Source organism: Botrytis sinoallii (assembly GCF_014898435.1).
Source record: "Botrytis sinoallii strain Bc 23 chromosome Unknown BSIN_005, whole genome shotgun sequence".
Classification (NCBI taxonomy): Eukaryota; Fungi; Ascomycota; class Leotiomycetes; order Helotiales; family Sclerotiniaceae; genus Botrytis; species Botrytis sinoallii.
The window spans coordinates 1132666-1144783 of record NW_024066032.1 but is presented as its reverse complement, the minus strand read 5'-3'; the positions used below and the strand labels follow the sequence as shown (position 1 = coordinate 1144783).

General features: G+C 41.1%; 2 protein-coding genes across 2 annotated transcripts; one reads left to right on the top strand and one right to left on the bottom strand.

Moving 5' to 3' along the window:
* Window positions 1–6097: 6097 nt before the first annotated feature.
* EAF02_003501 (uncharacterized protein) lies at window positions 6098–8818 on the top strand (the record flags this gene model as incomplete). Its single annotated transcript, XM_038899549.1, has 1 exon — window positions 6098–8818. The coding sequence occupies one exon, from the start codon at window positions 6098–6100 to the stop codon at window positions 8816–8818; it is 2721 nt and encodes a 906-aa protein (XP_038760476.1).
* Window positions 8819–9500: 682 nt separating this feature from the next.
* On the bottom strand, window positions 9501–11407 carry EAF02_003500 (uncharacterized protein; the record flags this gene model as incomplete). Its single annotated transcript, XM_038899548.1, has 2 exons — window positions 9501–10053; window positions 10104–11407. The coding sequence occupies 2 exons, from the start codon at window positions 11405–11407 to the stop codon at window positions 9501–9503; spliced, it is 1857 nt and encodes a 618-aa protein (XP_038760475.1).
* Window positions 11408–12118: the final 711 nt, after the last annotated feature.

Here is a 12118-nt window from a genome sequence, read left to right as displayed (position 1 = left end):
GTCCTCGTTTTCAATCCGCACCCTTGTTTTCCCATACAAATTTGGTGAAAAACGCGGATTATTTAGTGTCATTTTAGAGTGATCCACCTCCTCCCCACCTCGAAATACACTAAATTCGTTGAAATGCGGATTATTTGATGGAATCCGCGATTTGACGTCCAAACATGAATTCAAAATCCGCTTTCAAAAAGAGCGGAATATTCAGCGGATCCAGCGCGGATTTGTACATCCAAACTAGCCCTAAGCTCCTTTCCTATTGCTTTCTCTGTTTTGTTTATCAAGAAAATCAATGGAGGTCTCCGATTTTGTATAGATTATTATACTTTGAATAACTTATTAATTAAGAATCGATACCCCTTGCTATTAACAAAAGAATCTTTGAATAATCTAAAAGGAATAAAGTATTTCAGTAAGATTGATATCATTTCTGTCTTTAATAATATAAGAGTGAAAGAAGGACAGGAATACCTAATTACATTCCGTACCCGATTCGGACTATTCGAATCTTTAGTTATACCGTTCGGGTTAACAGAAGCTCCCACAACTTTCCAGAGATTTATCAATGATTCCCTACAAAGATACCTGGATATATTTTGCACTGCTTACCTGGATGATATTCTGATATACAACCAAACTCGAAAGGAATATATCCGCTATATCCAGAAGGTTCTATAAATACTGAGGAAAGCCAGCTTATTTGCTAAATTCGAAAAGTGCGAATTCCTGAAATCCGAAATCAAGTTTCTAGGCCTTATTATAGGAAGCGATGGTATTCAAATAGATCCAGAGAAAATCCGAACAATTGTGGATTGGAAACCGCCTATTAGTGTAACCGATGTTTAAGTATTTATTAAGTTTTCAAACTTTTATCGATAGTTTATTAGAGATTTTTTGAAGATTATCAATCCGATAGTAGATCTGACTAGAAAGAATGTTCCATTCCTATAGAACTCTATCTATCAAGAAGCGTTCGATTGATTGAAGCGAGTGTTTATCGAAGCATCTATTCTGGCTTTCTTTGATTGGGAAAAGGAAGTGATTATAGAAATTGATGCCTCTGATTATATATCCATCAGAATATTTTTCTAATACGATAATAATGGAGTATTTAGACCTATTGTATTCTTTTCTAAAAAACATTCGATAGTTAAATATAACTACAAGATTTACAACAAAGAACTGTTAGCTATTATCCGTTGCTTCGAAGAATAGCATCCCGAATTGAAAGGCGCCGCATTACCAATTCAAGTGATCACTGATTATAGGAATCTGGAATACTTTATTACAATAAAGCTATTGAACCGCCATCAAGCCTGTTAATCCGAATTTCTATCTTGATTTAATTTCCGAATTATTTATTACTCCGAAAAGCTAAATGCTAAACCCAATGTACTAATCAGGAGATTAGAAGATCTCCTTAAGGAGAGGAATGAACACCTCCTGCATCAAAGCCGTACTATCCTGAAACAAGAGAATCTGGATTCCGACCTGTTTCCTACTGCTATTATTCTAATCGAATCTAAAATTATTAAAAAAGTATACTTCACTATAACTACTTATAACTAGAGAAACCCTGATCCTACCGACACTACCGACCACTTGGATTCCAATAATACTATAACTTTACCAGAAAATAGCAAAGTTATAGAGCCTACAATCCCACATGCTATATCTGTACCCAATCCTGCAATACAATTAAAGAATCCAGAAAACCCTTTAAACCTTTTTGCCGACCTGTTTACCCTATTCTACGAAGACTATTAAGTCAATCCTGTATTTGAATCTGTCCTGAAATCCCTACGAAAAGGATCCCCGAAATACCTGAAAATCATTTTTACCGAGTGTATCGAAAACAATAACCTACTGTATTATCGAGAAAAACTATACATTCCTGACCACAACCCCCTGAAAACCTACCTGCTTTGCCTGTACCACGAATCGCCTGCTACTAGTCACCCATACCATACCCAAATCTTCAAATTACTGTCCTGAAATTATTACTGGTCTGGATATTATGATTATGTTACACAATGGGTTTGTAACTGTTATAGTTGCTACCGCACTGCTCCGAATCGCAGAGATTAGAAGAGAGTTCTTTGTCTGCTTTTGATTCTGCAGAGAGCTTGGCAAGATATCTTAATAGATTTCATTATACATCTGCTCGAAAGTATCGATTTCGATACTATTATAATAATAATCAATCGATTAACGAAAATAAAACATTTCTTATCTTATTATAATACCTATAATTCCGAAAAGATCGCTTATTTGTTCCGAAAGAATATCTGGAAGCTTTATAGCTTACCCCTGACTATTATATCTGATTGTGAAGCTTAATTCGTTTTTGAATTTTGGAAATATATTTACAAACACTTGGGTATAGCCATTAAGCTTTCAACTACTTATTATCCTGAAACTAATGGACAAACCGAAAGGGCTAATACAATACTAAAACAATATCTCCAGTTGTATATAGCCTATCTGTAAGACGATTGAACAGAGTGACTTCCATTCACCAAATTCTCTATCAACAATGCTTGATCTGAAAGTATCCGAATGATCCTATTCTTCTCGAACTACGAGTTCCACCCCCATCTAGACTTCGAGCCTGTATTGTCCCAGAATAACTGTTCTATTATACAAGATACCAAAAAATTTGTTATTAAAATGAAAGCCATCTTTTTATACCTACAGATCGAACTAATTGTTAGTCAAGCCCGATATTCGAAGAATGCCGATATCCGTTATTCCCCTGCCTGTAGATATTTGCTCGATAATCTGGTCTGGCTGAATGCCAGAAACATCAAGACCTTGTGCCTACAGAAAAAGCTCGATTGAAAGAACCTCAGGTTCTTCAAAATCCTGAACCCGATAGGCCCCTATACCTATAAATTGGAGTTTTCAGCTTCGATGAAGATTCATTCTGTTTTCCATATCAATCTATTATATCCTGTATACGATGATCTTGTTTTTGGATAGTATAATTTGCCATCACTTTTTGTAGAAGTAAACGGCCTCGAGTGTTTTGAGATTGCCGAAATCCTGAACTCCCGTTAGGAAAGAAAAGGTTGTGGAGGACTTTGCCTGAAATATATTATCCGTTGGATTGGCTATGATATACTAACTGAAGAATCTGTAAGCTATCTAGAAAATATACAAGAACTGATCTGCAACTTTTATTATAGATACCCTAACAAATCTGGTCCCATTTGATCGGACTTCGTTTGCTTGTAGATTATAAACCGTAACATACTGCCTCGATAGAGCTCGACCTTTAGAAGAAGGGTAATGTTATGGTGTAAGCTTACGTAATATACTAATCCTATCGGAAAAAACCAAAAGGAGTGCTTGCATTGGAGTGCAAGCGAGCTAGGGCCCGATCGGGCTAGCTCGCTGTGAGAATTCCGTATATCTTCAACTCAGAAGATCCTGTATTGTAGCTCTTTGAGCTACATCTTAATCCTCAATCTAAACCTATTACCCGAATCAATATAGCCTTGCCAGATTAGGGCAAAGTTATTAGAACCCTATCCAGCCCACCTGCCCCGTGATATAAGTATTTTAAATTGAGAATTGAATTAATTATAATTAATTGAAGTTTCTAAATATTTAAAATTCTAAGCACAAATTATGCTTAAATTCAAAATAAATCTAATATTCAATAGATTATAACTTTCGCTATAATAATCTCAAGATAATAAAATTTATATTATTAAAAAGCTTATATTCGAAATATTTTGTAATATTCATTTCAAAATTTTATATTGATATATAATGGAGCTAGCTAGGGGCTAAATATATAGTCTAAAATCCCACCAAAATTTTGGTGGGGAAATTATGTTGTGTGTGCCACTTTTCGTGTCACCCGCGAGGCACCTTAGGGGATAAAACCATATACAATGAGTGTGTGTCATGCTCATAAGCCTGTTGAGTCTGCATCTTTCCTTACTTGTCAGTCTTGGTACATGATAGCTTTAGTGTGCTCACAATACTGTCATCTCATGTAGGTAATCAATCAGTAAGAATATAATATTGCCCACTTATTCTCATTGCCAAGGGTCTGATAATACATCTATTGACTATTCGGTATATTGACTTCGTTTGTCTCACATTACTTTCATTCAAAAATGAATGAACCTTCACACAACTAAGAGCCAAAGATTGTGCACCCTCTCTCTGAATTTCCATGAGCAAGATTGATCCTAAACTCTCCCAAGTCATAACCCACATGAATGTCAACCAGTACAATGGTTGACCTCACAGATTCATGTTCATCAAAGAAAGGATCAAGCAGCAAAGGAGAGTGTCTAGGGATCTTTCATCGAAGCCTGTCAGAAGTGATAGAGCACTTAAACTTCCATGCTGGAGATTTGCATGCTGAGTGGGCATTTGAGTCTTTGCTACAGCGACTCGATGATGCGAAAGGACACCCCTCTTTCAACAATGTAGCAAGATCCAGACAGCATTTCCTATCATATCGCTGACTTCAACGTTATGATCAACTTGCTACGATGTACTGGTTCGCGCGACGTGCATTTGTGACGCAATACTCTGAACCGTCTGAAATTTTTGCTTCACTCCAATAATGGCTGGAGGTTTTATTTGGGTTGTCAGAGACTTTTGTGGTATTCCCATTCCATTCTGGAACACCACCCTTTCGTTCTACCAATAGTTGGATAAACGGGGCTCGACCATCTATCTCACTGCGAGTATCTAGTATACGTCATCTGATGTGATGGCCGTGGCAAACAGGAACAAGCTCAAATACCCAGCTTTGACCAGATGGATCTCGGGAAAGCTTTGGTGGTCATTGTTGCTATAATTCCTTCGCCCGATTCTGTCTATCTTGATGCGAGTCCGAGTTGAGACATTTGCCTCCACTGTGACTTGCATTTCTGGAGGCACAATAATGTATGAGAGATAGCCTTACGGTCATAAAGTTTTGACACTCTTAGAGGGAAGGGTTTTCACAATAACAGTATGAACAAGTCGTCAATTCCTTCCTTCTCGCATGCATGCTTGTGTATCCTGTTCTTTTCAAAGCTCCAAAGTTGTTCATTTCGGTCTTGAGATCGCAAACAAGTCATCGCTCTCAAAGGAAACTGCGTTATTGTTTTGATATCTGGTTCACCATGAGGGGTTTTGATCATGGCCTGCGACATGAGTGTTGCATCTAAGGAAGACATGAATCGTGGGGATCACGGTGCTAATTGAAGGCTAGCGTCCGGCAAATAGCCCGGGATATCTAGCTTCTTATCTTTTTCAAATCATTCCATGAAACAATCCAAAGAACCCCGAGTTAACAACGAAGCCATTACCAACCAGATTTTCCAGTCAATTGGCGCAATAATATGAAATCCTTCCTTATCATCAGTTCATGATATACACACGCATGTCAATTAGGCCTCGAAATCGGAAATACTTCGTTCCCGTCGCTATTAGTAACGGTTAGTGGCCGAACCTGGTGGACCAATCATATTCGATAATTATAGAGATAAGAAAAAAAGCACAAGTATGGTCCGCTCGGAGCCACCAAACGTATCTCATTCAAGCCCATGGCTACTGATGGGTATAGATATGGATACAGAGAAAGGTTTTCTTATCTTCTCTGCATAAAAATAAAGAGACATCCGCGGAAATCCTCAAAGATCGTACTTGGCTTCAGGATATGCAGCATTCACGATATCGTGGCTTTTAGGAAAGTCATAGTTCGACGTTAGATGATACCCTCTGTAAATTTTGTGATTGATACACTCGTCTGGAGAATCTCTAGTGGGATTTCTGCCGTGGGACTTATTGATTGAAATGATTTCAAATAATTGGTGCACTGCGCTCCATTGCTCCTTGTATCGATCTGGGTTTTGCCTCTAGACTTCCCTTGCATCATCACTCTCCATTAATGTTACCCGCGGAGAAATTTATATATTCACTGGCTTGAAACCCTCGTCGAATATTGTTTCCCTCATTTATCTGAGCGCAAGAGGATTTCACTGGATCAATACCATCATATCCTACAAGCCCTTCAGTTGTAAGATTTTACCAGCTTTTCTATCTTATTCTTATGATTTTGATATCTTGAACGAAAAAGGGAATTTCAATGGCTAGTGCTCAATTCATGAATAGACACTCTTCCGAGGCTGATGCGGAGATGTCGAAGGCAATTCTTTATTTGCCACAGACTCCGCCAGATTCGAACGAGAACAGTGCAGATGAGCTGGGTTCTTTATCAAGTCGACCTAGTTCAACCTCATTGTCATCACAGCGATACACTCTCCCACCTCCAACAAATCCACCGACGGAGATTCTCAAAGAGGATTTGAAAACACCAGACAACCAAGTACCCCGGGACCCTCGACTTATTCGGCTGACTGGAATTCATCCCTTTAACGTTGAACCTCCATTAAGCGCTTTATATGACGAAGGATTTCTCACATCGCCTGAATTGTTCTATGTTCGGAATCATGGAGCGGTACCTCATGTTGAGGACTCATCAATACCCGACTGGGAATTTTCTGTTGAAGGACTGGTCAAAAAACCATTTACTCTCACACTCAAAGATCTCCTGAGAGAATACGAACAAATCACTGTACCTATCACACTTGTCTGCGCCGGAAATCGTCGTAAAGAACAGAACCAAGTCTGGAAGTCTAAAGGTTTCTCGTGGGGAGCTGCAGGCGTGTCGACGGCATTATGGACAGGCGTACCAATGTACGAGCTGATTAGAAAGGCGATGCCAATGAGAGGAGCAAAGTATGTTTGTATGGAGGGTGCCGATAAGCTTCCCAACGGTTACTATGGAACTTCCCTAAAGCTTAACTGGGTTATGGACCCAAATCGAGGAATCATGGTAGCCCACAAGATGAACGGAGAAATGCTTCGACCCGATCATGGTAAACCTTTACGAGCTGTTGTTCCCGGGCAAATTGGTGGCCGCAGTGTGAAATGGTTGAAAAAGATTATTGTTACCGCAGCTCCCAGTGATAATTGGTACCACATTTATGATAACCGAGTCCTTCCAACTATGATCAGCCCAGAGCAGAGTGCCAACGAACCGAAGTGGTGGACAGATGAGAGATATGCTATCTATGATCTGAGTACAAACAGTGCCACCGCATACCCAGAACATGAAGAGCGAATATCTTTAAAAAGCGGAAAACAAACATATCGTGCAAAGGGCTATGCGTATGGTGGTGGTGGACGACGCATTACTAGAGTCGAGGTAACACTTGACAAAGGAAAATCATGGACGTTAGCTGATATACGATACCACGAAGACGATTATCGAGACCGTGCCTACGAAAATGAAACGTTGTTCGGTGGTAAACTAGATATGGAATGGAGAGAAACATGTTTCACATGGTGTTTTTGGGAGGTTGATTTGGAGATCCAAGACCTCGCAATGTCAGGAGATATCATGGTAAGAGCCATGGACGAGAGTATGAATGTCCAACCGAGGGATATGTACTGGAGTGTGCTTGGCATGATGAACAACCCATGGTATCGAGTAACCATTACCAAAGAAGGCGATTATCTACGCTTCGAACATCCCACACAACCAGCACTTATGCCAGGAGGATGGATGGAAAGAGTAAAAGCCGCTGGAGGGAATCTCGCCAACGGATTTTGGGGCGAGAAGATGGGTACTGAAGATGAATTTGTCGATTTGGTCGCAGTCAAGCAGGAGATAAAAATGACAAAAGACGGCCTGAAACGTGAGATATCCATCGAGGAATTACGTCAACATGACAACGAAAAGGAACCTTGGTTTGTGCTCAATGGCGAAGTCTACGACGGTGCCCCATTCCTGGAAGGTCACCCAGGAGGCGCAACAAGTATTACTGGCGCCGCAGGTCAAGACTCCACCGACGAATTCATGGCCATCCATTCCGAAATGGCAAAAGCAATGATGACCGCCTACCACATCGGTACTCTTTCCCCCTCAGCCCGTATCTCCCTCCTCAACCCCGAGTCCCTATCCTCCACATCCCAATCACTCCGTCCCATCTTCCTCCAACCCAAAAGCTGGCAGAAAGCCATCCTCACCGCTAAGAAAGTCATCTCGAGCGATACGCGCATCTTTTCTTTTACTCTCGATCATCCAGAGCAAGTCATTGGATTACCGGTCGGTCAACATCTCATGATGCGTTTACGGGATCCCGTTACCAGGGAAGCGACCATACGATCCTACACGCCTCTTTCGCTTGGGACCGACAAAGGTATTCTAGAGATACTGATCAAGATCTATGTGAAAAATGAAAAGCGACCAGGAGGAAAAATGACAATGGCGCTGGAAAGTATCCCCGTGGGACATGCAATTGATTTCAAAGGACCGATTGGAAAGCTCGAGTACCTGTCGAAAGGGGAGTGTGTAATCGGGGGTAAAAAGAGGAGGGTAAGGCGATTCGTGATGGTTTGTGGAGGAAGTGGTGTGACGCCTATCTTCTCGGTGTTGAGAGCGGTGCTTAATGAAGAGGAGACAGCAGACGGACCGAAATGTATAGTGTTAGATGGAAACCGGAGGATGGAAGATATTCTCTGCAGAGAGGAATTGGATAGTTTGGTGAAGGGAAAGGAGGAGAGATGTAGATTAGTATATTCACTAAGTCAGCCAACAGAGGAATGGAAAGGATTACGAGGGAGACTTGGAAAAGATGTTTTGGAGAAGGAAATCGGGAGATTTGAGATGAGCGATGAGGATCATGGATATGGGGATGGTGAACAATTGGTTTTGATCTGTGGACCGGAAGCCTTGGAGAAGAGTGTACATGGTATCTTGTCGGATTTGGGGTGGAGGGATCAGGATTTACTCTTCTTTTGAGCGTTTAGGGATTGGGGTGGGGTGCGTTAGATATGCTTGTATTTACTGTTGAACGTCTGAAATTATGGGAGGGAATTGTTTAAATACGGTGGCAATGGAGATGGTAATAGAATATGATTATAAACTACTCGTAGATGCCTAACAGATGTATCAGTGAGTCCACTAGTGAGTATATGAATTAACGGGATGATACTTCACAACACTTGAAATTTTCAACAGATTCAAACTCTAATGATTTAATATCAAAAATTATCTTTTCATCGTTCAATTCTTGATAAATTATTGAGATCATTCTTGTGATATACAAATCAACAAATTCATTTTCTAATAATTCGATATCAAGCTCTATCTCTTCATTGCCCAACTTTCAATGAATCATTGAAATCATTCCCGAGAAACACAAATCGATATTTCAAGAAATATTCTCAAGTTCATTTTCACTGCATCCCATCAGTCTGAACACTCACTGGTGATCCGAGTAAGAGAACATTTCAGGATTTGAAAGTTTTACATATTTCCAAAGCTAGCTAGCTCTTGCAACTATTTAGCTTCGGCTAATTATTGTGAACGCTCTATTTTGTCAATCTTACTAGCGAACCCCGCGTTAGCAAGATTGATATTTGATGGGTATGTTCGATAGCTTTCTCTCGCTTAGCAACAATTATTAATCCAATTCCTGTATCTATCTACCGAAGCCGAACCAACCTTTCTTCTGCTGTTGGTGCTGCTCCTGTGGTTCCTCCGTCTCTGTCTCCTTCACTTCTTCCTCCACAGCAGCCTTTTCAGCAGCTTTCTCGGTTGTTCTTCCTGGATAATCAATATAGTTCCACGCAGAATCGAAGAATAGTGGTTTGACAGGTACAGCTTCCAGCTTTGGAGGATAGTTCACGAGATTCTTGAGATCAACAACTCCATCAGCTGGGTACTCATGGAGACGTTCAACTAGGGGAACTTGTTGTACGTTTTCATCGCCTGGTTTAGGGGTAGTAGAGGTGAGATTAGATATCTCGACCAAGGCGCGGTAGCGTTGAAGTTCGCATTGAAGATAAGCAAGGAGGTTTTCGGTTTGAGAGGGAGAGACGGTTAAATTAGGTGGACTATCTGTGGTCGTTGTGTCCATTGAGGAAGAGAGCTTTGAGTGGGCTGCTGCGCACTTTTCTGCTGCGCGATTCAAGAGAGCCAGTGCATTTTTGGGATTTGAAAGGATTGCGTGAGAGCGGGCTATGATCAAACATCTATTCTAGAGTCAGTTGTGTGTATGTTAATGCAAAGCTATTAGACTTACTTAAGGGCTTGGAAATAGCTATATTTTGCATCTAGCTCTTCCTGTAGACTAGAATCTGCTGCAACGCCGGGAAGCTCGCTAATTGACTCGACACTTTGCAAGATTGCGTCATAGAGGACAACCTTCTCGCGTAATTTTGCGAGTTTACGTCCTATAGGCTCATCTTTGGTGGATCTCTTGCCCTTCTCCGCGGGAAATGATTGAACGTAGTCGATAATACCGTCTTGCTGCCCTACCATGACTCTGTTTCTGCCTATACGCCAGCCAATCATATCATAGCTAACAGCGGTCCTAGTCACTAATAGGCTCTGCATTCGCTTATCGCCTTGCCCAACACCTTCCGAAACTAGCTCGTCAATAGCATGCTTCGTAGCGTCTACTACCTCTTGACTAGCGATTAAAATATCGTCGTAAGCGAAACCCCTATCCTTAGGACTGGATGACGAAAGAGCGTCGGATAGTTTCGTCGTAGCTGCCTTTACTGACCCAAGGGCAGTAGCGATTGCCGCATCCTCTAAAACCACTGTCCGGGATCGCCAGACAATAGTTTTGATTGTCCCATCTGATTCCAGACTTTCAACTTCTGACAATGTTCCTTCGTCTTTCAAACAATGGGGGTCTAGCTTTTCCACCTGGCTTGTCAACTCTTGATCCTCCGAAGGGAAATTCTTGCGTGCAATGGCAGAAATAGCTAGTGTTCGAGGCAGCCCCATCTTATAAGCTCCGTATCGTATACTGGGATCAACAGGGTCGGTCAAAAGATCCTTGAAGATATCCGCTTTGGTGACCTTAGAAAGTGCAGTGTATATAATCCTAGCCTCAGCGTATCTCTTCACACAAGCCTCCCAACTTTGCTTCTCGAATTCCATTGCTCCAGCGAGAGCAGCAGCATATGCTCTAGCTTCCAATATATCGACATCGTTTGCATTGGTGGTCGATTTATCGGACAGTAATCGAAAAAGATCGTTGGCATATATCGTAGCTTTGTGTAATCGAGAAACAATGTGCGATCGAGTTGAACCAGTTATTCCTTTTGTATCGACAGTGTGCATCTCTTTCATTGACATAGCATGCGCCCAGGCTCTTTCGGAGGTGAGTAATAAGAGATGGATATAATCATGGCTTTGACTAATATCTTCCGCAGTTACAGGCTTGTTTGAGTACTTTGCGCGGGGTTTTGTGGTAATTCCAAGCTTCTTTCTCAAGGTGTGAATGCGATTTGAAAGTCGAGTTCGATAAGCAGAAGAATCACCAAACAGCTTAGCCTCGTCTCGTCCTTCGAGGACGAATTTGGTTATTTCCATTGTTTGAAGGGGTTTGGGAAGAATGGTTGGGTGGATTGCGGGATTGTGGGGTTGTGGAAGAGGTATAGATCAGTTGTAGCTCGAAATTTAATCCTGGCAGAATTACTTAGGTGTAAGGAAAGCGGTAAGCGAAATACTGGGCTGGACCTTCTTAATGCCACCTACCAGGAAGGTACTTTCAATACTTTCAATGACCTCCCTTTACGTTTGGTAGAAAATGCATCTATTGATAAGACTCAGGAGAATTCGAAGGTAACGATCGTCTGGGTGTCTTGAGATTTATATGACTTATTGGTGGTTGATTTACAATTCAATTAATTGAAGGCTTTAGCAAAGATTTAAGTGGTCAAATGCGGTCTCTTCTAATGTGCCCGGTGATGTCTCAATGTCTTTTTCTTGATAGACTGAATGGGTCGAATGTATACATACACATCATCCCCTTGAGATAGCTAGATAAAAGAAATACCTAGCAGTGGGAAAGAACAAACTACCTAGAACTCCCTCCCGAGGTCATATCTTTCTCTCTCTCTATTCCAAGTAAGCTTTTCAAGTCGATCCATTTTGAAGACCTTCATTATCAAATACAATTCGGAACAATGAAATGGTGATATCATCACTCGAGTTTTGGCTGACGGAGAATACTACCGAGACCACCCCTCCATACAAAACAAATACCGCCTGCTTACTTAAGCAACCGGAGCAAAAATAAAT